Source organism: Solanum dulcamara, chromosome 4 (genome assembly GCF_947179165.1).
Source record: "Solanum dulcamara chromosome 4, daSolDulc1.2, whole genome shotgun sequence".
NCBI classification, from domain to species: domain Eukaryota; kingdom Viridiplantae; phylum Streptophyta; class Magnoliopsida; order Solanales; family Solanaceae; genus Solanum; species Solanum dulcamara.
This window is the reverse complement of record NC_077240.1, coordinates 26588846-26615721: the sequence shown is the minus strand read 5'-3', so window position 1 is coordinate 26615721 and position 26876 is coordinate 26588846. Positions and strand designations below refer to the sequence as shown.

The following is a 26876-nucleotide window of genomic DNA, read 5'->3' as shown; positions in this document are numbered from 1 at the left end:
GAGGGTAAAGTTGTCAATTTGTATTTTTATTCAGATATTAATTATTTAGGTATAACTTATTCCATCTTCTACCCCACATAAAATAATACATAAATTGACTCATAACTTATACATGTATTAGTTATGTAATTTTCTAACTTTCTGACCAAACATAGTATTATGTGTGTTGAATTTTATACCTTACACAAAAATATTATCAAACATGATAAAACTTATGCAATATTCTATATATGAATAATTCAATCCTTATCGAGTAACCAAACCGCTCCTTAAAACCATGAGCTATTCCCTGTTGTCAGGTTCTCTTTACTTTCTTGTCACTGTGTCTTTTTCATTCTTATAATTTGATATTGAGTGTGATCAATTAAAACCATTATATTGAGTGTGATTAATTTGGAAATGAATAATCCAATTTTTAACTTTAAAAAATAGTTCAATTTATAAATAAAATTTAGCCTATTAAACAGGTCCTAAACCAAAAAATTCAAAACTATTAAACCTAATCGAACTAATTCAATTCAATTTTTGATGCACATAATTCGAAATCTGAAAAAATCAAAACCTAACTGAATTATCAAATGCATATCCCTAAGTTCAGAGATAAATTAAATTTAGCCCAAGACACAAGCTATGCCCCAAAACATAAGTAAAGTGACATAAGTTATACCTCATGATACAAGTTATGATATAAATATAAATTGAGTGAAAAAAATTATTTCTCAATGCAAAATATTGTGTATATATAATCATATGAATATTTTCTTATAGCTTAAATTGAAAATCGAATTATGAAGGACTTTTTGTATATTTGTATAGTATCCCTCCACCACGAAAGCGACGTCGTCCTTTGTTTCATCATCTTTTTCAATTTACCTCTGCTCACTTGTCCACTCCAATTCCTTATTCCCGGATGGCTTATTTATCTGCAACTCAAGTGTATACTCTTTCATGGACTTCATCGTTTAACCCTAACTTTACCTATCGAACTTCGAAACTTTTGTTCTATCCAAAGCCTTTGAGAGCTTCCTTCAGCTCATCCAATGTCGAAACTAGAACTGAAATGAAGGATTCATCAACAACGCTCCGGGAACTCTGTTATGGTCACGTGCACGAGCACGTGATTCGACGGTAAGCTTATGTTCCTTAATGCTTCACTCTTCAATTAGTCACATTTAATGATAGTTGATATTCCAGAAGGATAGTGTTAATGCTACACAAATTTCTCTAAATATTGATTCAATTGATACTTACAATGTACTTTTATCAAAAATTGAGCCTGTCGAAATTGGAAAGTGTGAGTTTTCTAGAAATTACTTGAAATGATTTTTAAAAATTCAGAATTTTGGAGAAGAAATATGAAAGTGAGATTTTTATTTTTTATTTTTTGTTTTGTATAAAATTGCATTATTTAATGTGTTGTCTCTAAGGACAAACTGATATATGGATCTCAAACTGCAGGGCAGAAGAAGTTGGATATGTGATACCTACAGAAGTGCAGCTACAGGCATTGCCTTTCCTCTTTTCTGGACGTGATTGTGTGCTTCATGCTCAGGTTGATACATGCTTTTGAAACATATCTTCAATGTTGTAACTGTTGAAACTTGGCTAAATGATTGTTGATATTTTTATATGCGGAGGACTTTGTATTAAAGACATGCTTTATGCATTGCTTCTGACATTTTTTGCAAGAATGATTTATGTATTGGGTGCTGTTTCACTTTCTTCAAACTTCAATGTTCTTTGAAGCCATTCTATCATCCTTTGCAGCATCTATTGTTTAGTAAATTGTGAGTAACTCTGGGTAGGCGAACAAAATTCTTGACTTACTCACATCCTCTTTTAATTGCCATCGGGTGATTCTAGTACTATGTACCATTGAGCATATTCTTACAGATACTAGGGGGTGGATGTTACAAATTCTTATCAATCTTAGTATATTTCCTTTCTGTTTTCTTATTGTTTCGTTGTGTCCCAATCCTCATGTCCAACAGTGAGGGATGAATTGTCTTCTTAATTATGCTTGGCATTTCATCATTTAAGTGATATCCATCATGCGATTGTTTTTTATCAGGGAAAACGAACTGCTAAAAGGGCACTTAAAAGTTTCAACTTCCAAGTTTCATAGTAGGAGAAACGTAGAAGTTGAAAACATGTAATGTAAAGAGACCAGAACTACAAGTTCTTAGCAATATATGAACTATTCTTTAACCATTTGTCCATTTCTAATCATTTTTCCTTTTCTTCTTCTCTTCTCAGTTTCTCCCTTTTCCAACTGGCTTCCTGTATTGTTAATGAAATTGAAGTTACTTTTTCTTTCTATTTATCCCACTAGACAGGTTCTGGGAAAACCTTGGCATACCTTCTCCAAGTCTTGTCAGTCGTTGACAGTCAAAGGTCAGCAGTACAAGCATTGATCGTGGTGCCTACTAGGGAGCTTGGTATGCAAGTAAGTTTTTGTGGAGTTATTCCTTTTTGCTTTCCATTTATAATGTATGTTTGCTGAAAGTAGGAACAGTAGGGATGCACTGACATTGTTTTCTGCTTTATCTAGGTTACAAAAGTTGCTCGGACGCTTGCTGCAAATCCTTCAGAACGTGAATCAGGACTGAAATCATGCACTGTTATGGCTCTTCTAGATGGGGGGATGTTGAAACGACACAGGAGTTGGTTAAAGGTACACAATAATTTATTGTTGCTTGTAAATTTCATGTCCTTGAGCGAGGAAAGTGTAAATCAGTTCTCTCAATTTTATTATTAATGTGTCCCCAGAGTCTTATCTTTTTGAAATTCGTCTACTTGCCTCACATGAATATGTTGACATTAGAACTCTTAATTAAGCTTTAATTTTTCTTGTTCTGGGATCTTCTTAGTAAGTCTTGGATACTTTTGTGTATTTTGTCCAAGTTCCGTTCTCGTTCGGTGTTTATTATTATTATTATTATTATTATTATTGTTATTGCTGTTGTTTTCTATCTTGCTTCTTGAAGTTTACATTCCTCACTGTGGAACGATATAAAGCTTGTAATTTTCAAATGCATCTGTGCAATTATGTGTAAAACTAAAAGATTAGTTCAGAACCCCGTGAAACAAATTTAGTGTACAGCTGAAACACTACTGATATCCATAATCTCTCTCTCTCTCTCACACACACAAAAAAAGAAAAAACCCGGCTTAGAATCGGTCTGTAGGTTTTCTTTGTACAGGTGATATTGGCGGAGTATTGTGGAGCTTTAGCTCATTTTTGCTGCACTTTTCAATTTCTTTTTCATGATAGTCTGTCAACTCGTTCTTATTTCTGTTGCCTCTCTCTCCACACCTCTGTTTTGTTTATTACTGCTCTTTCTCCCCGAAATTAAGAGGAAGCTTCAGCATATTTTTATGAGGTGTGACTCTGAGATGTTTGTGCCATTACAGGCTGAGCCACCCACCATTGTTGTTGCAACTATAGGAAGTTTGTGTCAAATGATTGAGAAACATATTTTGAAGCTAGATACCTGTCAAGTACTTGTTGTTGATGAGGTAATCAGGATGCATTTTCTATCATATATTTTCTCTTTGTCTGTGTTACTTGAATGGGATCCCATGAAGAGTGAGACCAATAGCATCAGCATATGGATGCTGCTGAGCAATTGAAATAACATGCTAGCAGTGTCATTATAACTTTCCTTTTCTATATTTTCCTTTCCGTTTGTAAAATCACAATTAAAATAATATATTCTTTGGAAAATTCTAGATCATGAACAAGTCATGACAAGCTATGTAATTTAACTATTCTTAAGCCTCGTAACAAGTGAATCTTATGCATGCTTGTATTTTGCAATTATTTTGCTCAGCTTCAATTCAATTCAATTCGCAAAACAGAAATGCATGTTCATTATTGCACCGGTCTGTAGGTGTGAACTATGGTGAGAAATGTGTTAAAAAGGGGATGAAGTAGACCTAAACACATAGAGGGAAGTTGTCAAGAAAAAATTACAATTTCTTGGAATCAACGTAGACTTGAGCACAATGGAAGAAGAAGATCCATATAACATCTACTAGTTGAGAATAGGTTTTAATCTTGTTTGTTCCCCCCCCCCCCCCCCCACAAGAAAGTCGCATGGAAGAGGTATGCTGAGAGCGCAGAGGAGTTGAGAGTTTGTCTCGGTAGGGAACTGTACCATCTTTTCCCCTATTGTGTTGAATCTATAAAAAAAAGAGGTCAGTGCTATGCTATTGTTTGATACATTGGTTTTGAACCTATTGCTTTTCTAGGAGTATGACCTTATCATTGATTGATATGCCAGTAACAATATAGAGAACTTTTAATAATGTATTATTATTACTATTATTTATGTTTATTTGACTTATTTTGGATTATTTTTTTGTTCTGATGATAACATGAGTTGAGCTTATTAAGTGAAGAACATAGTGAATGAGGATTCATATAGCCGACTTCAACTTGTTTGGGATTGATTTGTATTTGTTGTTGTTTATGTTTATTATTACATATTTTAGGTTGATTTCATGTTCAATTCTTCAAAAGAAGTCAGCTCTCTTAAAAGGCTGTTGACATCCTACTCATCCAGCAAGAACCGTCAAACTATCTTTGCTAGTGCTTCAATTCCCCAGCACAGAAGATTTTTGTACGACTGTATGCAGCAAAAATGGACCAGAGTAAGCTGGAACAAGTATCTTTGACAGGATTTCTCTTTTTATTACTTTATTATGATCTTCTGATAATCGCATTATAGACGTACTTATCTAAGTTATAATGACAGGCTGATGTAGTTCACATCCATGTGAATTCAGTAGAGCCGATGCCCTCATGCCTCCATCATAGATTTGTGGTAAGACTATCATAAACTTCTACAACTCTCTTTACTTCTCTTTTCTTGCATATTACCTCACTTACAAATTCCATTTACTGGAGTAAGCTCATTACTTTTCATTCTAGATTTTGTTAATTTCACTTTCACAGTTTTATGGTATCCTAGAAGTATTAGATGGAACAATCTCCAACAAACGTAGAATAAATAAAATCAGCAATCTTTGTTAATTGGTGTGGGATGGAACTGCCATACTGAAAAAGTACCTGTAATTAGATCATTCTCTTTCATGTTGCTGGATCTTGCTTACGATGTTCCTTGGTTATTTCCATTTCCATGAATGTCTAATTTTTGTGACTTTTCATGTGTCAGGTATGCAACAGAAGGGAAAAGAATCCAATGTTACTCTCCTTACTGCAGACAGATTCACCTGAATCTGCCATAATATTTGTCAGCGAGCAAGTTAGTATCTTCTACCCTGTTAAGTCTCTGTACAGGAATTATTTTTTTGTGTTTTGTTATGAATGATTGGGAACCTTAATTCCTTATAGTGTGATTAATTGTGATATTGATCACTTTCAAGTATTGACAACCCCCTCTTTATGCATAATCAATGAAAGCACACAACAGAAACTTCTCAAATTTAGAGATTGGTTGAGTCTCCAGAATCATCTTGTAGAGAATAGCTATGTGAGCATTCTCACCCCCCTGCACAGGAGCTGCAGGATGTTGCACTTTGCTGGGAACATTTTTATGCTTCCTTTACTTGTCTTTCTAAATGTGATGTTATTTGGAGAACTACGTAGAACTTCTAAAAATCATTATGGGAATGCATATGTATGTTTATTAGCTTCTTTTCAACTATGTATAAATTGAACATGTAAACTTCCCCTGTTGGAATATTAAAAGTTCCATTTTCCCTTTCCTTTGTTATGTTTTGGATTTATTCTCTCTTTAACATCAGAAGAAATCAGACCTTACTTCTAAGAAAAACCAGTTGTCTGTAAATCACATGTCTAATTGAATAAATTGGAAAGAACCATGGTCATAGATAATTTGAAAAATGAATGTTACTTATCTATGCAACTTTGATTTTCTAGTCTTATAGCAGTTGCATACCTTAATTATAATGTTTAATTTTTGAGCAGTCAGAGAAGTCAAAAAAGACAGGAAGTGCACCCCCAACTACTCTTTTGGTGGATTTTCTAAGGTCCTCATTTGGGAGATTTTCTGACGTCTCTCTTCTAGAGGAAGATATGAATTTCAATCAACGAGCTGCATCCTTATCTGTAAGTCCTGAGATATTGTTGTTATCTGCTCGATTTATCATTTTAGATTACAGGAAATGGTGAACTAATTTTTGTATTGCTGCCATATTGTAATTCTTGTTTCTATCTTAGTGTGTGGTTTATATGTTCTTGGGATACAGGAGCTTCGAGGAGGAGGAGGTTATTTATTGGTGGCAACAGATATAGCAGCTAGAGGGGTTGATCTACCAGAGACAACACACATATACAATTTTGATATCCCAAAAGATGCAGTTAATTATCTTCATCGAGCTGGAAGAACTGGTAGAAAACCATTTTCAGATAAAAAATGTTTTGTTACCAGCATTATAACATTGGAAGAGCGGTTTGTGTTACAGAGATTCGAAAATGAATTAATGTTTTGTTGTGAACAATTATTCTTTTAACTGTGCGTTGAGTTCTTCTCCATAATTGTTGGCCTCAAAAGTCATCTCTGCCTCTCTCTTGCTATTTTCTTTTTAAAACCAAGGAAAAGATAAACAAACAGCTGATACGACCAATTAGGGTGTGTATGGTATTCTGGAAAAAAAATTCAATCCTCGCGTGTGTGATTGGTCAAAATGTTTTAGAAAATATTTTCTCTAGAAAACATGTTTATAAATACGAAATTGACTTCTCTAGTGTGAATAAAAAAACAAGTTTCATAAATGAAATCCCACATTCATTGTCTCCTCCCATTCCCAATGCCCCCACCCCACACAGTGTTTTTCTAGATTACATATAAATGCATTTGGGACAAATTTTTTTGCTTACTTACCAGACACTAAAATGAATGAGAAAACAATTTATTTTCCAATAAAACGTTTTCGTATTTTCCTTTGTACCATATACACCCTTAATTTTGCTCAGAATATTACATCGGATAGTATTTTAGCCCTTTGGCTCTTATAAGTTCTAACAGCTGTGTGATTTTTCAATTTAAGGAAAGACATTTTACTGAACAAATTGGTAACATGTCAACATTGAATGGTTCTCTTCAAATGCTCTTTCAAGAAATTTAACCCTATGTTCCTTTATCTTTAGTCTTTACTAAATCGTTAACTTACCACCTCAAATTCCCAAAAGAAGATTCAGTAGAGCAGTGTTGGTGAGGATGCAGTGCACATGAGAAAACAGAGGAATGATTTGAATAATGCAGCAATCTAGTGAAAGGCTGTGTAGGTTTTGAGCACTTAGTAGTCTTACCTGTAAGTTTAAACTTCCTATCCTTCTTTAATTCTGACTAGAAGAAAGTTTTTTCCAACTAGTATAAAATATTACTGTGAAAACCATATTTTGTAAGTGTCGTCAGCTAGTTTATTGAAAATGTTCACCTTTGATCAGACATTTTATTCTTAGTTCAGAATTCATCAATGGGAGAAACAACCCTTTTTATCATCAGCCTGTAGTTCAATATTTACTTGCTGAATGTGGAAAAGTTGATAATCTGAAACTTTTACTTCTCATATTTCACAATTTTCTTGGTGCCAATGCTACTTGAAAGAAAAGACAAAAAGACATTGTCAGACTTGTCATATCACAATTCCATCTGGAATTGTTGAGTTCTTCGATATGACTGTGATGCCTGCTCGGATGTAAAATCCTTCTGAGGATCTGTCTGCTTCTTGTACACCCTGCAATTGATGTATCAGAGGAAAATAAGTGAATCCCAGTAACAACAAGATAAAATTTGATCTCTTGATGTTGTTGGGAGTATGGGAGGATCATACCTCTGAGTTGGCAATAACTACATTCTTTCCAATTCTTGCATTCTTGTCAATGATGCAATCTCTGCATATTAGTTGAAATAACGTGAGAAATGAAATTAGAATCACATTCATTTTCTCGTTTGATAAACACAAAAGGAGAACCATCTTAGTGATTTACTTTATTCTGGTATTCTCTCCTATTCCTAAAGGTACTTTTCCTTCAGCTAGCTGTGAAGCAATCTCAGAATCAGTTTCATAGTAGTCAGCACCAAGCATCACTGTGTCCTGTATGGATTTTAACCAAGTGTATGCGGAATTAGCAGCAGTTACAAAAATCAAGTAAACTAGAAGTACTTAATGTGTTTGTATGGTATGCTCTAATTGTTTAAATATGAAACATAAATGCACTTGTCTTGGATCTATGTGGAGTCTAGTGGGAGAACCAATTTTTGGTTTTGTTGTTCAAAAGCATAATGCTGAATTTTCAATAGCATCATATGCAGTTTTACTAGACTAACCTTCAAGTGAACATTGGTGCCTATACGGGATCGGATGCCGACAACACTGTGCTCCACGAAGCAATTGGTCAAGAAACTACCATGTGATACAATGGAATCAACAATCTGGCAACAAATAGACTTGGTTAGTGGAAGAAAATTTGAAGATGCATCTGTTTAAGATTGAAGAAGTGGGTCTGTGCCTTGAACCTTGCTATTATCAATTGCTGATGGAGGTAAGTTTCTCCTTGACGTGTATATTGGCTTTGTTGCATCGTAGAAACTAAATCTTGGTGGCTGAAATGGAAAAAGAAAAAAACATAGTTGGCCATATTGTTAGTACAAACTATCTTTTTAATATTGACAGGTGTTCAATAGCCAGATTTCATCTTACTCAGGCTGTTTAAAGAAATAAAACCTTTTAAAGACTAAAAACATATAATAGCTCTCTGATTCTTACATGTTCAGTGAGTGCAAGGTTTGCTTCAAAAAAGGATCTGATTGTACCAATATCTTCCCAGTAATCATTGAATAAGTAAGCCTGCAAAATCGAGCAAAACGTGCTTTAGTCACCATACAGGCTGAAGTTAAGCTGCTTAGGAAACCATAACCGAGATAGTGAATTGAATTCTTTTGGGACGATGAAGACATGCGGGGGTAGGGGTAGGGGAGGGGAATAAGATAATAGAGGGGGATAGGAACTATGAACCCCACATGCACATAAAATATCTTGCCTTATGATGGAAACAACAAGATTGGATGTAGTAGTAAACTTTTTGAACAAACAGATAAGCTCTTGCATAAATGCATACCAGAAATTAAGTGGCACACACCTTGACACAGAATTCTTTGGCAGAGGCAGGGATAATCTCTGAACCAAAGTCATTTGCAGTCGGAAAACGCCATCTAAAAAGACAAAGAGTAAGCATTTCATGATCTTCTTTTACCTGATCTCTTCAGCATGTCACTCAGGGTTAACATAAGATTTTATGCGGTCTCTTTCTGCTTTATAACAAGCACCACAATTTGCTTCTCGAGTGTAGCTACCCCTATTAAGCAGGATGCATATAGATTCTTGGTTTTTTTGTCCTCTTTCCAAAGTATCTCTCATTTGCATGTTGACAGGACCATAACACCCTCTAGAGTAAGGGTACTATAGAAGAAACTCGTTACATACCTTAAAAGATTAAGGAGGATTTCCTTCTTGAAGACGTATACTCCCATTGAAGCAATGTAAGGTTTCTGTTTAGCCTCTTCTGGGGATAATCCCAGAACAGATGTGTCTACTGCCTGAAGTACTTGTTGTCAAGTGATTGCAGCAACTTTAAAATTTAAAGTAGATTAAGCTCTGAGACTGTCAAATTTTCAAGAATTACCATCGCCTTCAAATCATCTCCTTTTGGCTTTTCGCTGAAGGACAGGACCCGTCCTGTGCCATCAATTTTCATCAAGCCAAAATCTGAAGCTCGGCTATCATGAAAACATAGAAGTGATTCAATAGAGGAAATTCTGTCTTGTAGTGATTTTCAAAGCAGTCTTTGAGAAAGTATGCCATCGTTGAGAGGAAGAAATAGCCTATCTAGTATCTAGATTATCCCTCCTAATGCTACCTGTCATCTATTGGCAAGCTTGATATGGTAATGTCTGCACCACTTTGCCGATGACTCTGTCAAGAAGATGGAAATATCAATGTGGAGTAATAGGTAATTTTCAGATATATGATATCAATCATGATATTTATAGCTTAGTCTAGTCTTTACCTGAACAAAGTGCAGGTAGTCCATTCTGTACAAGTGATCTCCAGAGAGAATGAGCACATCTTCTATGTCCTTGCTTCTTGCATCCTTAAGTTATGGAAAATCAGTGTGAACATTGCAAACTCAATTTTTACGAGAATTAATGTCATGTTTGTATGATGAGATAATTTTGGGATGGCTATAGCTGAGTGTAGAAAAAGTATTGCTTATATTTACATGCTGTTGTACTGTATTTTCCTCAGGATTAAGTTCCCCGGAAGAAATTAAACTGATACAACTTAGGTAACTTGATCTTGCATTGGTAAATTGTTGAGGATGAAAACTATTAGTGGACCTTGAGTTTCCTTTTATGCCATCAAGTCATCAACAGTTATATTCAGGTCGACTATAATTGAAATCTCCTGTTACGATGTATGAATATATGCATTTCGATTCTTCTTTAGAAATATTGCAGTTCTGGAATATGTTGATACTTGCACTGTCATTAGGGTAAACTATGGATATTGCAATTCAACCTGACCATGTGTGTACCTCAAAAAGCCAGTGAAATTGCCTCACAGCATCTGCTGTACCTTGGAACCATCTTTTACCTAATTCACCTGGTGTTTGAGTTGCTGCTAAGACCTGTGCTACAACTTATCAGCCATGATGCTGCCAATATCATCAAAATCTGAAACTAAATATATGCAAACTGGAAAATGAACATTGGTGTTTTATGTTTACCTCGACATAGCCATCTCCAAATGTGACCCCATTACCAAAGTTGTAAGCACGAGCGATATGCCTGTTAAGTGAGGCTGAGTTGAATTGAGTGAGAATGTATACTTTGTTAATGCCACTGTTAATACAGTTGCTCATTGGTACATCAATTAGCCTGTATGCTCCTCCGATTGGAACCTGGATCAAATTAATAATGACTCACTGATAAGATGCAGATAGCTCTGCAAAAACTCGTAGTAATATTTTCTCAGATATTCTGAAAGAAAACTTACAGCAGGCTTAGCACGCCGTTTGGTGAGGGGGAAAAGACGAGTACCCGCTCCCCCTCCTAGAATGATTGCTACTACTGTCCTTGCATCCTCCTTCTTCGGTTCAAGATCCTTCAACTGTCCATATAGTTTGAGCCGGATTCAAGATTTTCAGTTACAGACCAATACTAATGGTATCAATTACATCAAGTTGTTTTAGCATGACGTAGTAGTATCGTTTGATCTTAACTTGTTTTATGAAGTCACATTTTATGTTGAGAAGTGGCCCATATCTTTATTTATTAAAAGTAGTCCTAATTGTAAATGAAAAGCCAAGCAATATATTGTTGGTGGGGGCAAAATGCAAATGTAGAAGACTCACCTTAGCCTCACCTGCAACATCAGTTGTTAGTGACATGCAGATATTAGGCCTCACTACATTACTCCTTAACTGAAATTTTGTAAACTTGAGTTTCTTTCCCATCAATTCTCCATTGCAAAACTTCACTACCCTCAAGTTTTTTCTCCCTGACAATGTTGTAGGTTTACTAGGAAGTAACGCAAATCGCCCATCTGCAGCAACAGCCATTTAAGCTTTTTTGATATATGAAGGTTGATGTTGTGATGAACTATGTTTACATGGGGGTGGGGTGCAGGCATACTATTGGTTGGAGTGGCCGCGTTATCCAAATTTAATTGTATCCACCAATTCTACGTGATTTTTCTTCTTTTGTTTTTCCTTTTTTCCAGGCAAGTCCTTTGTCAAGATTTGCGAATAAAAACTAATAAAGCATAAGAATATGCTTTTGTGAAGAAATTCATTCAAATGTATTTTGTATCAATTATATTCAATCAAATATAGGTGAGAGATTTATATTTTATATTAATTGTTTTCGAAAACTTATATTTGTATTTTATATTAACATTATTTATATTTTGTATCAATTGTATTCGTGATACAACGAATACAATATGCATTCATTCTCTATGTCAAATGTATTATGTATCATTTGTATCCAATCAAATATACGTGAGATTTGTATTTTATATCAATTGTATTCGTGATACAACGAATACAATATATATTCATCCTCTCTCCTCTCTCTCTCTCTCTCTAGATCTCGCTCGCCTCTCTTCTTCTAATATGTATTCATTTTGATACAAATCAGATTGTTTTTGAATTAAAAATTAGTCTCCTTAAAATAACAGGATGGGACATTTGTCTCGTGGATTTAACTTATAATATAGCTGACGGTGTAAAGAACTTTTATATGATTATAATTTTAGCCTAAAGAACAACAAATTACAAATGCTTTAAAAAATAATCTAAATGACACCAACAAATTACAAATGCTTAAAATAATAATCTAAATGACAAATCAGGTTTAGACCTTCTGGTGGTGCCATACAGAATTATTGGGTAAATATGGAAATAAGTTGAAGACTAGAAATGAAAAAAAAAAAAAAAAATCTTTACTCCTGGTCTTTGATAACACATATTTTAAGGAGGCAATTTATTTATATCAAGTCATGGATGTATAATATGTGTTTGAACACAAATAATTACACTGAATTGTGTTTAATTGATGTAAATTATTTAATTATTTAATCATAGTAAATTAAATTGAGTTGATGTAAATATATAAAGCAGATAAGTAAACAACTTGCTTTGTGGAATTAATAATCTTTTTATATTTTTATCCAAACAAAGAAAGATATTTTTCGAATAAAAACATTTCTCATCAATTACATATGTACAAATAGAGATAGCAACAAGACCACCAAAGAATCTAGTGAACGGATGGATTGCACTTTGCTTAATAGATGGTTCGATTTCAAATTTTGGATATAAAACAATTATTGATAGATAGCACTTCTTTCCGGTGAATTCCTATGTAGGTCGAATTTGAATTAGTTGGATTTCAATGCAAATATAGCATACTGGATAAGAAAAAAAATGAAACAGAAGAAAGTAAATAGCTAGGATTAAAGTGAATTCACCCTTCTTTAGCTATAAATTTTTGCTATATATTTTGACATGTAAAGATAGGAAAACATCCTCTGTTTTTTCCCATTCTTTTCTGAAAGTTGTGTAGTTTGACTTTAATCACACACAAAATAAAAAATAAAAAATTATAAGTTCTGTCTAAATTGAAATATCAACAAAAATTCCAATGTTTTTTGTGTAGATAAAACTAGATTTTGAGAATAAATGCTGAGAATTAGAAGTTAATAAGTTTGTGTATCAACCTCTATCCATTTACAAGAGTTAGAACCACAAAATGTCTCTACACAAATTCTAAATAAAATTTGAAATTTATGGATTTTTATAATATCATTAGTATTATTATTATAATAATAATTGAGTTCACAATTAAATATTTATAAATATTTAATAATTTTTAATTATATATATAGTCCAAACAAAAATGACTGAGTTAACGATCACTAGACTTCAATAAAAGGACCACAAGTCCAAATTAATGTTACTTTTTTTAAAAAAGACTTCTATATATATTAACTTCATAAATAAATAAAATAAAATGTTAACCAAAATTGAATCGAAATAAACCTTTGGGTTTGTTAGAGGATCTGTTTGGCCACGAGTCATAGTCATAATCTGTTAGCTTCCTTTTGACGTTGATTCTACACCTAATATTTGTGAACCACCAAACAATATGTGAAATATTTGATAGGATCCATTTCCCCGGGCACAGCAAGCAGTTTTCGTAACGGAAAAAGCGGCATCGTAAAGCCAAGCCTGAGAAAGGAGAAGTCCTCTAAAATTTCCTACTCTTTCTTTTTCTGCTTCTTCCTTTTTAAATTTAAATTTAAATTATAAACCATGATAAAATTTAACTATGGACTGAACGTAGGATATCTACTTAGATAGCTTGATATATATACTAAAATGCAACCCAGAGCAACAAAATATCGTAGCTACTATAATATATACTTAAAATTATTATTTTTAATTTTACTTTTGGATTTTTGCACTGACTAAAAATCATTTCAACATATATTCTCATTAAAAAAACGGACAATCTATATTTCATTTTTATTATTTCCAGCCGTGTGGTACTAAGAAAAGACACTATTAATTTAATTGGGTTAGGAGATAAGACATTTTACTAATTAATTTGGTACTGAGGAAGTCATTTTAATAAAAAGTATTTTCCTATTTTTTTTTAATATTTTAGATCAGTATTTGGTTTGTGTGTGAAAAAAAAATTAAACATAATAATCATATTAACAAATTGGAGGATATTTTAATAAAAAAAAGTGAATACCCAAAATTGACAATAATATCTACGCTGAGTTAGACCAAGTGATATAAAGTTAAAAGTCAAGCTAATTTAATAATAAAATAAATTTTGTCCATAAATGAGGGAGATATTTTTTCATTTAATATGATATATAATTATATATATATAACCAAACACCAAAAAGTTTTATCAAGCAAAAATAATTTTCTAAGAAATAACATCCATTGTTCTCCTTTGCGCCATTATACTCGTCACCTTTAAGAAATTATCATGATTTAAGTATTATATTTATCTATTAATTAGGCATAAATCATAATATATTAACTGTCTTTTGATTTAATTTCAATTAACACTTAATGTTCATTAACTTTAAATGTACATACATAAATATTTAAATTATTTGGAAGGTTTTGATGTATTTCTTTCTTAAATCAAATTAAACAAGTAGTCAGGTTTCCTTTTCCTACTAATCTGATGCGCCGCTTTCTAGACAAATCTAATATCTTATAAAATCAGAAAGCTCAAACTCAAATCACAAGTAGAGGAATATCACAACAATGGCGTTTCTTCCACGTTATCTCTTCCTCTCTCTTCTAATTCTTCATTCCTTTCACTTCTCCTTTGTCAAATGTGATGGTACGGAATTATTCACTCTTAACTGTTTCAATTCTTTATTTTGCATCAAAGCTACTATTTTTATTATCATGTTATCTCTATTTGATTCTTGATTTGCTAATTGGGTTCTGCATATGAGGTGTTGAGTTTCTTCAATTTAGCTCTTTTATTTCCTTTGGATTAAAGATCTGGATTTGTATTGTTCTTTGTGTATAACATTTTCTATTATAAAGATTTGGAATTTGTTCAGTTCAACTAGTTGTAGTATAGTTGTTGGATCCTGATTGTGAATTGAGTTTATGGTATTCCTAGTTACTGTTTATAGAATTAAGTTATTGAAGCATATAGGGTTAGATCTGCTTTCCAATACTTGAGGATTTGATGAATGACCCAGATCTCTCACCTTGTTTAAAGCTAATCTTACTTTAGGGGATCTCTTCAATGAAAGTAATTTCTTCAGTGGCAGAACTTAGGCTAGTTAAATGGGCGCTATTAAAGGGACAATATTCAAATAAGGGATGATAGATATCTCATCTGTAGGTTCTCCATCTTTAGCGATAAAATGGCCTTATACAGCAGCAGTTCATCTTATCAACCCATATACTGAGATCAGGGTGGATCATTTCCACAAATCTTCTGCAATTGGAGAAATTCATTTGAGCTGGTCTACTTTTACTCAGCAGTATTTCAAGCAAGTCAATTCTGAAAACCTCTCTTGGACTCAGAGAGAGTGTCAATGTTTTGCTTTGAGAAATGGATATTAATTGAAATGTGGAAAGAGCTTTTAGCAGAAATTTCTTTGAAGTTTTTCTGCTTTTTTTTTTCTTTTTGGGTTCTTTGTGATGTAGGTACTGTTTCATTCTTTTGTATGTTTTGTCATGCTTTCAATAGTAGTTTGCCATAATCCCTTTAGTTCAGTTATTTCTTTTTTCGATCTGCTTTGATATGTTTTTCCTTGAGATGGGGATCTATTGGAAACAACCTCTCTACCAATGAGGATTTATTAGAAACAATCTATCTACCTCTCAAGAAAGGAATAATGTCTGCATACACTTTACCGTCTGTGTACACTCTTATCTTCCCAGATGCCATTTGTGGGAATACACCAGATATAGTGTTGTTGTTGGGTTCTTTGTGGTGTGGATGGAGAGGGATGCATCATGTGTACTAAGAGAAGAACTTGAACTGCATGTACCACACCTTTGTAGGATTTCATGAACATGGGTTATCAATTTCTGATTCACTTCCTACACCATATTCCTACCTTCCCCACACCCCACTTATGGGATTTCACTGGGCATCTTGTTGTTGTTGTTGTTCCTACATCATATTGTGGGTGCACTTTAGATATCTTTTCATTTTTGAGCTTTTATATGGTTTAATATCTGCACTCTGAGTTTCATTTTTGCCATCTTGGTGCAGATGAGGAAGACAACCTTTTTAAAGGTATTAACAGCTACAGGGCATCCCTAAAGTTGACAACTCTACGCGAGAATGACAAAGCAAAATGCCTTGCTGATGAAATGGCTGAACAATTTAAAGATCAACCTTGTACAAACATAACAGGCGCCAATACTGTACCTGGCACTGAACCTCAGTTCTCGGACTATCCTAAACTTCTAACCAAGTGCAAATTGAACGTCACAACCACCAGAGATGGAGTGATAATGCCTGCTTGTGTTCCCAACCTTGTCCCGGACCTCGTTCTTTCCAACTATACAAAGTCCCAGTATTCTAATTCTCTGAATGATACCAAGTTTACTGGTGTTGGAATTGGCTCTGACGAAAACTGGATTGTTGTAATTTTGACCACAAGCAACATGGAGGGAAGCTTTGCACCTGATGATACTAGTTCAGCAAACCTAGTTTTTCAGCATGGTCTAATCTCTCATGCAGTCTATCTACTTGTGGCATTTCTCCTCTTACTGTGAAAATGTTGAACTTTTACACTTTTTTTCTCCTTCTCTCTTTTTCACATCTGAGTGTAGCTTCTGTTACCAGTACCTGATTTTGTTGTTAGCTGGTGATTTGTAATATTCTAATTGAAAGAGGGTGAATATCAGCTACTATCCCTACAGAGAATGTAACCTTAAAAGGCTATAAAACCTTTGTAACAACACATTTTCTTGTCTCATAGATGTACTTTGAAATGTTGCAGCTTTCATTCACCAGATATAATGTCATCTCAGTCATCAAATCTTCTCCACATTGGGTTATAAAGCTTGAAGTCTCTTGCCCATTTGGACTTTGGGGTTCGATTAATTTCTATATCCTTTGTGAAAGATAACATTAGTAAGAAAGAATGACAATTGACACCTACATTCATGGAATTTAACACCCCACTTATAGTGCCTAAGAGAATTCTCAGAATACTTGACTCTGAAAGTTACAACTCATATTGCCAAAATAATTGAATTATGTAAATATATAAGAACTACTGTGACTCTGAAAGTTACAACTCACATTGCCAAAATAATTGAATTATGTAAATATATAAGATGACAGCACCACCCCTATCTACCCCTATCTCGTGGACCCTTGGCTCAAAAAGACCCCACAATAAGTAGAGAAAACAAGTAAAAGGGATAGGAAGATCAAGAGCTATAGTTGAATGAATACAAACACCCAAGCTAAGAATTGCTTGAACCCTTGTAAGCACAACCAATAATCATGATTTACAATTGAAAGAAAGAAAGGATCGATCAAATATTAAATGCAATTACATAACCTCAAGTAAAAAACTAAACTTGTAACTAATTAGATTAACATTCAAATACAAGATACAAATCAATTGGAGAGGTTCGGGGATACCCCTAACTCACAAAGTGTCTTCATCTTTCACCTTCCTAAAAAACGCGTAAAAGAAAGACCTAATATCCTATTTATACTTGGTTCAAAGTTGCTAATACACACTACATTATAGGGAGGGTTCTTGATCAAGACATCGAAACTTCTTTAATTATCCGGGGCCTTAGTCCAATTCCTTCAAATATCCATTTTAGTATACTATGAGAGCCAACTGGTGTGCTATCCATTTTAGTATACTATGAGAGCCAACTTGGTGTGCTATCCATTTTAGTATACTATGAGAGCCAACTTGGTGTGCTATCCATTTTAGTATACTATGAGAGCCAACTTGGTGTGCTATCAACTGGAATCATCAATCTTCCTCTGAGGATTCATCTCTCTCCTGTAAGCTTTAAAGAGATCAATTCCTAAGAAAGTATTAAGCAAATTCATACCAGCCATACCGAAAAGGGCAACGGGGAGCTCCACACCACCCTTATCAAACTTAGAAGCATCTATTATCAGCTTGACAGTAATGAGAAGATGAGACACAACTCTTGCTAGAACAAAAGTTGTCCAGTTCAGAACCCATTCCACTTTAACAAAAATACAGCCATTGCAATCACGAAAACCCTCCATTCTCCGCACTTTACGCAGATGCAGAAACACAGAATGCAGCTCACAAACGAGAGTAAGAATGAGATAATTGATTGTGACATTTCGATACAAGGCAAGTGTGAAGCAAATAAGGAGTAAGAAATGATGCAATAGGATCGAAGGAATCCATCCGCTGTACAATCGATGTAGAAGCATATCCAATTGATCATAAGCAAAATAACCACATGAAAAGCATAAGGCTGTAAATGCCCATGGCCATGTATGTTCAACAAGCTGTGAGTGTTCAAACATCTGATTTACGTTTACCTCATTTGAAATCATCCACTGATTGACTAAAACGAAGAGCACTGAAGCCGATGTAGTGGATGAATGGAGGAGAGATACACAGGTGTTGACAAAGAGGGGATCGTCATTTCGCAGCAATTTGGGGATGACCCAATTGGCCGATTGGTAGAATATGAAACCCAAAACGATTGGAAACAGTTCCGTCCGCTTGTTGATTAGCATTTCCCACAAAACTGAGAAAACCCAGATGAGCAGTGTGGCCATGAAAAATGCCCCCGTTTTGGTTTCTTGGTTAAACACACTTCTCATAGCCATGGGTTCTCTCGAATTTGATGCTTAATTTGTCTCAATCTTTTGTTTTGGGTTCTTCTTCTTCTTCTTTCTACTATATTCGCAGAAAAGCAAGAAACAGAGGCGTGGAGAGATGAGTATCGTCAATTCATATTCGTCTTTCCATTGGGATTTACAATACCATACGTAATCTGTTGTATTATGCCGTATTATTTTAATGAATATAATATGTGGAATTATGGATAAATTATATGATTTTTATTGAGATTTAGTTGTTTGTATATATATGTACATGCTGAGTCATAATTAGTTAGTGCTAGTATTAATTTGTTACACTTGTTTGTCAGAGGTTAGCTAGGTGGTGTGACAGTTAATTGACAATTATATAAAGGATCAATGATATGTATATATTAGAATATGTGTTCTCAGAAATGAAGTTGAGCATTTATCATTTTCACCAAAATATTTTTCTGTCTAAGATACTCCTATGGAGCTGCTCGTGTATCGTTGTTTCTCAGTTGCATTTGCAGTAGTTTCAATTTAATTTTTGACATGGTATCAGAGCCATCCTCTTCTTTTTATTTTCTTCTCAAATCTTAGTTGTCAAAGTTTTCGATCAATTCCTAGTTGTGAAATTCGCACCAGAGTTTTTCCAGATTTAAAAAAAAAATTGATTGTTTAGATCAAATCATATGACAATTGAGCAAGACGGAGTGTCCACAGGTGGCGGAAGTGATAATGAAAATGGTATTGATTCAAGCAATCCTTTTTACATGCATCCCTCCGATAATCCTGGTACAATGATTGTTCCAGTTCCTTTCGATGGAATGGGATGTCGATCCTGGAGAAGAAGTATTCTTCGTACTATATTTGTTAAGAACAAATTAGGTTTTGTTAATGGGGAATGTAAGAAATTAAAGCTCAATTCTCCCCAATTCCGACAGTGGGAGAGATGCGACGACATGGTCACTTCCTAAATTTTGAACTCTTTGTCTAAGGAGATCACGGATAGTGTTGAATATGTCAATGATTCAATGGAATTATGAAAGGAGCTCGAGGACAGGTATGGTCAAACTAATGGGGCAAAGCTTTACTAGATTCAGAAGAAAATTAATGATTTGACTCAAGGTAACCTTGATATCACAGCATACTACATGATAATGAAGAAATTGTGGGAGGAATTGAGCACTTTAAACAACAAAAGCCATTGTACTTGCACTTGTGAATGTGGAGCAAAGGAAAGTTCGCACAAGGCACAACAGGATCGCCGATTAATTCAATTTCTTATGGGAATGAATGAAGTCTACACTGCAGTGAGAGGGAGCATCCTAATGATGACTCATTTGCCTTCGATGGCACAAGCTTTCTCAATTTTGATTCAGGAGGAAAAACAAAGGAAATTCCTCCCTAACAACATGATGAATTTAGACTCTGATGCACTAAATTCCAGTTCATCTAGAATAAGAAACTTCAGGACTGCATACTCTTCCAATAATAATTCAAATTTCTCCTCTAATGGTAATACTGGAAATTTCTCCAAGGGCAGTTATGTGAACAAATCAAAGTTGTTTTGTGACTACTATACAAGAACAAGACACACAAGGGAGAATTGCTACAGGCTAATTGGATATCCACCACCTAAACCCTAATCTGATCAGCACAATTTCACTCAGAATTTCAATCGAAATCCAACTCAAAATCATAGATACAATAAGACCAAACGCACTGTGGCAAATGTACATGGAATACTATCCGACATATTGTCTGTAAAAGGAGAGCAGCTTGAGGCAAATGAGGATAGCCAACGTATAAATTTGTCAAAGGAACAATATCGCAATGTTATGACAATGTTGCATCACTTCCAGATGAACAATTTAAGAGAAAATGCAAACAACATTAACTTGGGAAGTAGCTTAGTAAATTTTGCACGTACTATAGTCTACTTCCTCGATTGATTTTGACAAACCTTCATGTAAACATTTTGAATCAAAATCTGACTTATGGATATTAGACTCAGGGGCTTCGAATCATATAACCTTTTTGACAGACTTTCTTTGACCAATATTAAGATCTTACCATACCAGTTTTGATAAGCCTACCTAATGAATATAGAGTGAAAGTGCTTGAATTAGAAAATGTGATACTTACGCCTAAAATCATCTTGCATAAGGTGTTGTATGTGCCTTCTTTCAGGTTTAATTTGATTTCCATCCATTCCCTCACAGCAAGCCTTAAAGGCATTGCTTTGTTTACTGATACTACTTTCTGTTATAGGCCCCTTCAATGAAGAGGCCTCAGGAGATTGGTAAGTGCAGGGATGGCCTTTATTTCTTGTGTTCAAGATGCTTGGAAAATGGTAGTGCTACCTGTTGACATTCAATTTTGACCCTCCACAATGCAAATTAGCTATCGAGGTTCTTTAAATTTCGAACATTTTTGAAATAATTAGTTTTTTAAAAAAAAAAGAAGAAGAAGATATTTTCATGTTATTCTTAACTATTTTTATTTTCTTTAGTATAATATACATATTTTTATATATAACTATATCTTTAATTACTATTTATGTGGTTATTTGAAAATCATCTCAAAATTTTTTTATTTTAAGTAAATACAATGTTAGTTTAATTATAGTTTGTATTTTTGAAATTTTTAGTTTTTCTTTAAAAAAAATAATCAAATCTCCACATCGAAAATTGATGAAAAATTTGGAGTTTTTGAAGCCTATATAAAGGCTCATATTCTTATTAAGAAGGAGAAAGAAGTGGGAGATTTTTTAGCCACCTCAAAGTTAGAAATTGTCTTAATTTGGCTAGGATTTTGGACTCTTGTCCCCAATCTAAAAGTTGTAAAAATTTCTAACTTCCAATCTATATTTTTCTTTAAGAAAAATAGGAGATTGAAGTCGAAATTTAGGCTAAGAACAGTGTTCTTATAACATCGAATTCACAAAGGTTTGAGTCTAAATTTTCAATATTTTTTTTTGTAGATTGGAGTTCCGTCAAGCTCTTGGGTGGTGGTGAATTTGTCTTTCGCTCGTCGTCTTCAGTCTCGCTGCTCGAAAAGAGGTAATTTTCATATGTTTAAGTTATTATTTAGTTAGAACTTTCATGGCCTAATTGATTTAATTCTTTGTCTACATATAATATATGTTGTTATTCACCTCTAGGATGTCCATCAATTTGATACCTTAACATATCATGATATATTCCTTAGTTTAGTTTAAAATGAGTAAATGCTTATGTAATTTTATTTTGGTGCATGTGATATCAATTCGAGTCCATCTTTGGACTTCATCATTGCATATCGTTGAGTTTTGAGTCTCTCATCATCTTGCTCAAATGACTGGAAAGTTGATACATGGAAAGGAAGGTAATATTCATGATTTGAATATTGATATTGGGTTGTATACACAGAATACAGGTGGAACAGGGTCGTATACACTAATATACATTATCTATACAGTCTGATATGCAAGAAAATAATGTTGTATACACTGATATACAATATATAGACAGTATGATATATAGTTATATACAGCAGATACAGAGAAAAAATAAGTGGTATACACTATGTATACAGTTTGATATATAGAAATAATATTGTATACACTGTATACAGTGTATATACAGACCAATATACAGTGTATATACAATTGCAATATACATTAAAATTGTGCTTAAGGCCCAAAATGTAGATGATCCAACATCTTAGTCTAGACGTATAGAAACTAAGTATCGAGTTATATTTTCATGTGTTATTTATTATTTATTTATATTGATTCAGTTTGTAATAATTTATTTACTTATGTTATTTATGTTTGCTTAGATATTAATTTTAATTTGTTTTAACTTAATTAGATTCTCCTAAAGATAAACTAATTCATGTTAATTTTCTCTTTAAATGATTTTCTACCTTTACTTGTTCATTTAATAAACTTTTACTCTTTTTTTATATCCATGTATATTATTTTCAATGTTTAAGTTTGATCATTTTTTCTAAAAAATAATTTTAAAGTCTTCGTTTCCTTTTAAATTAATATTTTCAAAAGTTAGTCAAATAATTTTTCAAATCGTCGGATAACCGCGCGTTAACGGCCACTTTGAATGCTTAACACCTTCTCAAAGTGGAAATAAGAACCTCTTACCTTTTTCTCTGGATTTTTAAGACTTAAATCTGTTAGAGACTTTTAAATTAAATTTTCTTAATTTCTTTAAAAAATTAAGTGGCGTCTCTTCTTTTCTAAAATTGATTTTTTTCTCTATAAAGTTGAAATTAATTTTAAACCGTCTTTTTCCGACGTAATACTACCTCTACTACTGAGACTTCTACCAATGCAGCTACTCTTTGTTTTTGCATTTTAAACTCTGTAGCTAATGAACAAGCATCTTCTTTTCATTCTTGTCATTCACTTTCAGATGTACATAATTTCATTTCAGGCAATAAGAATGAACATTCTGTTTTGAATACTCACTTGTCTCACAGAGATGATGTAAATTTGTTGAGGCACCATAGGCTTGGTCATGTTCCTTTTGCAAAAATGAGAACCATAACCTCTATACCTGCTAGTTTTTCAGCCAAACAACCTTTTTTGTGTTCAGTTTGTCTCATGGTAAGACAAACTAGACTACCATTTTCCCAAAGAACCACTGAATCCACCAAAACATTTGAACTGTTATATATGGATCTGTGGGGGCCTTACCATGTACCCACTCATGATAATAACAAATATTTCATCACCATGGTGGATGATTATAGCAGATCCACATGGACACAATTGTTCATTTGTAAGAGCAATGCTCTACAAGTGATCAAAACCTTTGTTTCCATGATTGAAAATCAGTTTGACACCATATTAAAAATTCTCAGATCAGACAATGGCCTTGAATTTGTAAGTAATGAAGCCAACTCTTTCTTTCTGTCAAAAGACATTGTCCATCAGAAGTCCTGTCCTTACATACCAGAATAAAATGATGTGGTTGAAAGAAAACATAAATACCTACTTGAGACAGCCAGGGATCTAATGTTCCAATCACATTTACCCCAAAGATATTGGGGAGAATGTATTTTGACAGCCACTCATATCATAAACAGACTTCCTACCACTTATCTGAAGAACAAACGCTCTTTTGAAGTCCTGCATGGGAGAAAACCTTCTTATTCATTCTTAAGGAGTTTTGGATGCCTCTTCTATCCAACAGTACCAAAAGCCCATAGAGACAAGTTTGAACCTAGAACAACACCTCATATCTTTGTTGGTTATCCATTTGGAACAAAAGGATACAAGGTGTTGAGCCTAGCCATTAAGAAGATACACATTTCAAGAGATGTGATGTTTCATGAGAATGTTTTTCCATTTGCATCTGCTCCCAAAGGAGCTTCATTTGATTTGATTTCTAAGTACTTGCGTTCAAATCCTACTCATTATTCAAATTCTTCTCCCCATCTTGCTGTTTATGATGATTTGTTCATGTCTGCACCTCATTCCAGTGATCCAGAAAGTGTAAGTATCACAGACACTAGCTCAACACTTAACAACTCTATACATTCAACTGACACTATGGACACCATGAACCATATTCCAAACTCCATTGATGAAACTCATGTCTTGAGAAGATCTAATAGAACTCATAGAACCCCTACTTATCTCCAAGACTATCACTACCCTACCAAACTATCAACCAGCATACCAATTCCCTCTTCTTAAATGCCTTATTTTCACTAAATCAGAATCTCAGCCTTGATGTCTTAACACCTGATAGTCAAGTTTTGTTACAACATGTATGTTATGATAATGAACCTTCTTCTTATGAGAAAGCAACACTTCATCCTGCTTGGCAAACAGCCATGACTCAGGAGTTTGAAGCTTTGTATTCAAATCATACTTGGGACTTGATGCCCCTACCAGTAGGCAAGAAAGCTATAGGATGCAGGTGGGTCTATAAAGTGAAACACAAGGCAGATGGAACTATTGAGAGGTTTTAGGATAGATTGGTAGTAAAAGGATACACACAGCAAGCAGGGATAGATTACACAGAGACCTTTTCTCCAATTGTGAAGATGACAACTATCAGGTCCTTGATTGCCACTGCTGTGAAAAAGGGTTGGGAAATCTCCCAACTTGATGTGAATAATGCTTTTCTTCATGGGGATTTACATGAAGAAGTGTATATGGAAGACCCTCCTGGTCTTGTCCTTGACACTCCAGGCATGGTGTGCAAGTTAAACAAGTCACTATATGGGTTAAAGCAGGCTAGTAGACAATGGTATGAGAAACTCACAGCAACCTTGTACTCCAGAGGATATGTTCACTCAGTAAATGACTATTCTCTCTTTCACAAGAAGTCCAAGAGTTCTACTATTTTTGTAGCTGTTTATGTAGATTATATTATACTTACAGGAACTGATTCTCAGGAGATCATAGCTTTAAAGGAGTTCTTGCACAATCAGTTCAAAATTAAAGATTTAGGCAGACTTCATTACTTTTTGGGATTGGAGGTGTTATATAAAACTGATGGGGTCATCATCTCACAGAGAAAGTTTGCTTTAGATCTTTTGAAAGAGTTTAACTGTATTGATTGTCCTTGCTTCTCCTCTTCTCTTGATCCCAATCTGAAACTAAGAGACAAGGAAGGTCAGCCCATCTCAGATCCTACTTAATACAGAAAATTGGTGGGGAAGCTTAATTTCCTCACAAATACTAGGTTGGATATAGCTTATGGTGTACAATATTTAAGACAATTCATGCAAGATCCTAAAGAACCTCACTTGCAAGCAGCTTTTCATTTGCTGAGGTATATCAAGAAGGATCCCACTCTTGGAATTTTCCTTTCAAATAGTCCAGATTGCACTATCAGGGCCTATTGTGACTCTGATTGAGCCGCTTGTCCAGACTCCAGAAGATCTGTTTCAGGCTACATAGTTTTGATTGGTAATAGTCCTATTAGCTGGAAATCTAAGAAACAAGAAATTGTCTCCTTATCCTCAGCTGAGGTAGAATACAGATCCTTGAGGAAGCTTATGCGTGAATTGGTTTGGTTGAGCAGAATTTTTGAGGAATTAACTGTGCCATCTCCTAAACCGTATGCAGTTTTTTGTGACAACCAATCTGCCCTTTATATTGCTAGGAATCCTGTCTTTCATGAGAGGACCAAGCACATAAAAATGGATTGTCATTTTGTGTGTGATAAACTTCAAAAGGGTCTTGTGTCCCTACATCATGTGGCCACAACTGATCAGCTTGCAGATGTTCTTACCAAAGCCTTAACAGGGCTCAGACATTCCACTCTACTTGGCAAGTTGGACGTGAAGAGCACACCTCCAACTTGAGGGGGGTATTGAGATTTACTTATTTGTATATACATGTACATGCTGAGTCATAATTAGTCAGTTAGTGCTAGTATTAGTTTGTTACACTTGTTTGTTAGAGGTTAGTTAGACGGTTAGTAGATTAGATTAGTGACAGCTAATTGACAGTTGTATAAGGGATCAATGATTGTGTATATATTAGAATGTGTTCTTAGAAATAAAGTTGAGCATTTATCATCTTCACCAAAATATTTCTCTCTCTAAGATGCTCCTATGGAGCTGCTCGTGTATGGTTGTTTCTCTGATGCATCTGCAACAATTTCAATTTAGTTTTTGACAATTTTCATCATTAAATAATGTCACATATCAACATTTGAAGGACAAACTTATAAGAAATGTATGGTGCGGGTAGAGTAGAGCAAAGAAAAAATGATAAAGAAAAATTAAGATAACAATATGAACAAACCAAATCAATCTTTACATAATATATGACTTTTCATTGTTAAGTAACGATAGATTTATTGATACGATGAAAAATAATTTAAGTAACAATCAAAATAAATGTTGTATTTAAATTAACGCCACAGTGGCACAGTATAATTCAATATCCAAAAGAAATGTATGGTGCGAGTAGAGTAGAGCAAAGACAAAATGATAAAGAAAAAATAAGATAAGGATATCAAC

General features: G+C 34.1%; 4 protein-coding genes across 7 annotated transcripts; 2 read left to right on the top strand and 2 right to left on the bottom strand.

The window, feature by feature from the left end:
- The first annotated feature begins 837 nt into the window (after positions 1 to 837).
- Positions 838 to 8364, top strand: LOC129887149 (DEAD-box ATP-dependent RNA helicase 58, chloroplastic). 3 transcript variants are annotated; one of them, XM_055962118.1, is made up of 11 exons: positions 838 to 1128; positions 1459 to 1552; positions 2333 to 2446; positions 2552 to 2674; positions 3415 to 3519; positions 4498 to 4656; positions 4761 to 4829; positions 5181 to 5270; positions 5957 to 6097; positions 6238 to 6379; positions 8295 to 8364. In XM_055962118.1, exons 1-11 carry the CDS (start codon positions 911 to 913, stop codon positions 8318 to 8320), a joined length of 1281 nt encoding a protein of 426 aa, XP_055818093.1. In that variant the 5' UTR covers positions 838 to 910; the 3' UTR covers positions 8321 to 8364. The 3 variants fall into 3 exon arrangements, with proteins under 3 accessions (XP_055818093.1, XP_055818092.1, XP_055818094.1); XM_055962117.1 differs by lacking the exon at positions 8295 to 8364 and having other exon boundaries at positions 6238 to 6526; XM_055962119.1 differs by lacking the exons at positions 3415 to 3519; positions 8295 to 8364 and having other exon boundaries at positions 845 to 1128; positions 6238 to 6526.
- Positions 7408 to 11725, bottom strand: LOC129887148 (glucose-1-phosphate adenylyltransferase large subunit 3, chloroplastic/amyloplastic). Of its 2 annotated transcripts, none has more exons than XM_055962115.1 (15): positions 11408 to 11725; positions 11050 to 11163; positions 10781 to 10954; positions 10589 to 10681; positions 10061 to 10144; positions 9911 to 9966; positions 9677 to 9770; positions 9478 to 9590; positions 9134 to 9206; positions 8761 to 8841; positions 8511 to 8597; positions 8322 to 8426; positions 7982 to 8088; positions 7825 to 7885; positions 7408 to 7728 (listed from the first exon to the last, which is right to left on the bottom strand). In XM_055962115.1, the coding sequence occupies exons 1-15, from the start codon at positions 11612 to 11614 to the stop codon at positions 7627 to 7629; spliced, it is 1551 nt and encodes a 516-aa protein (XP_055818090.1). In that variant the 5' UTR covers positions 11615 to 11725; the 3' UTR covers positions 7408 to 7626. The 2 variants fall into 2 exon arrangements, with proteins under 2 accessions (XP_055818090.1, XP_055818091.1); XM_055962116.1 differs by having other exon boundaries at positions 7469 to 7728; positions 11419 to 11547.
- Positions 11726 to 14766: 3041 nt separating this feature from the next.
- Positions 14767 to 17084, top strand: LOC129887147 (uncharacterized GPI-anchored protein At5g19250-like). Its single transcript, XM_055962114.1, has 2 exons — positions 14767 to 14927; positions 16329 to 17084. Exons 1-2 carry the CDS (start codon positions 14849 to 14851, stop codon positions 16835 to 16837), a joined length of 588 nt encoding a protein of 195 aa, XP_055818089.1. The 5' UTR covers positions 14767 to 14848; the 3' UTR covers positions 16838 to 17084.
- Positions 17085 to 17640: 556 nt separating this feature from the next.
- Positions 17641 to 19086, bottom strand: LOC129884908 (uncharacterized). Its single transcript, XM_055959177.1, has one exon. It carries the CDS (start codon positions 18909 to 18911, stop codon positions 18054 to 18056), a length of 858 nt encoding a protein of 285 aa, XP_055815152.1. The 5' UTR covers positions 18912 to 19086; the 3' UTR covers positions 17641 to 18053.
- Between the last annotated feature and the right edge of the window lie 7790 nt (positions 19087 to 26876).

Coding starts and splice junctions, on each gene's coding strand:
- LOC129887149 (XM_055962117.1), top strand. CDS start 911: ATGGCTTATTTATCTGCAACTCAAGTGTATACTCTTTCATGGACTTCA. Junction 3,520..4,497: donor AAGTACTTGTTGTTGATGAG/GTAATCAGGATG, acceptor TACATATTTTAG/GTTGATTTCATGTTCAATTC. Junction 6,098..6,237: donor AACGAGCTGCATCCTTATCT/GTAAGTCCTGAG, acceptor CTTGGGATACAG/GAGCTTCGAGGAGGAGGAGG.
- LOC129887148 (XM_055962115.1), bottom strand. CDS start 11,614: ATGGCTGTTGCTGCAGATGGGCGATTTGCGTTACTTCCTAGTAAACCT. Junction 10,145..10,588: donor AATTTCACTGGCTTTTTGAG/GTACACACATGG, acceptor CCATAACTTAAG/GATGCAAGAAGCAAGGACAT. Junction 8,598..8,760: donor ACCTTGCACTCACTGAACAT/GTAAGAATCAGA, acceptor TTTCCATTTCAG/CCACCAAGATTTAGTTTCTA.
- LOC129887147 (XM_055962114.1), top strand. CDS start 14,849: ATGGCGTTTCTTCCACGTTATCTCTTCCTCTCTCTTCTAATTCTTCAT. Junction 14,928..16,328: donor CTCCTTTGTCAAATGTGATG/GTACGGAATTAT, acceptor ATCTTGGTGCAG/ATGAGGAAGACAACCTTTTT.
- LOC129884908 (XM_055959177.1), bottom strand. CDS start 18,911: ATGGCTATGAGAAGTGTGTTTAACCAAGAAACCAAAACGGGGGCATTT.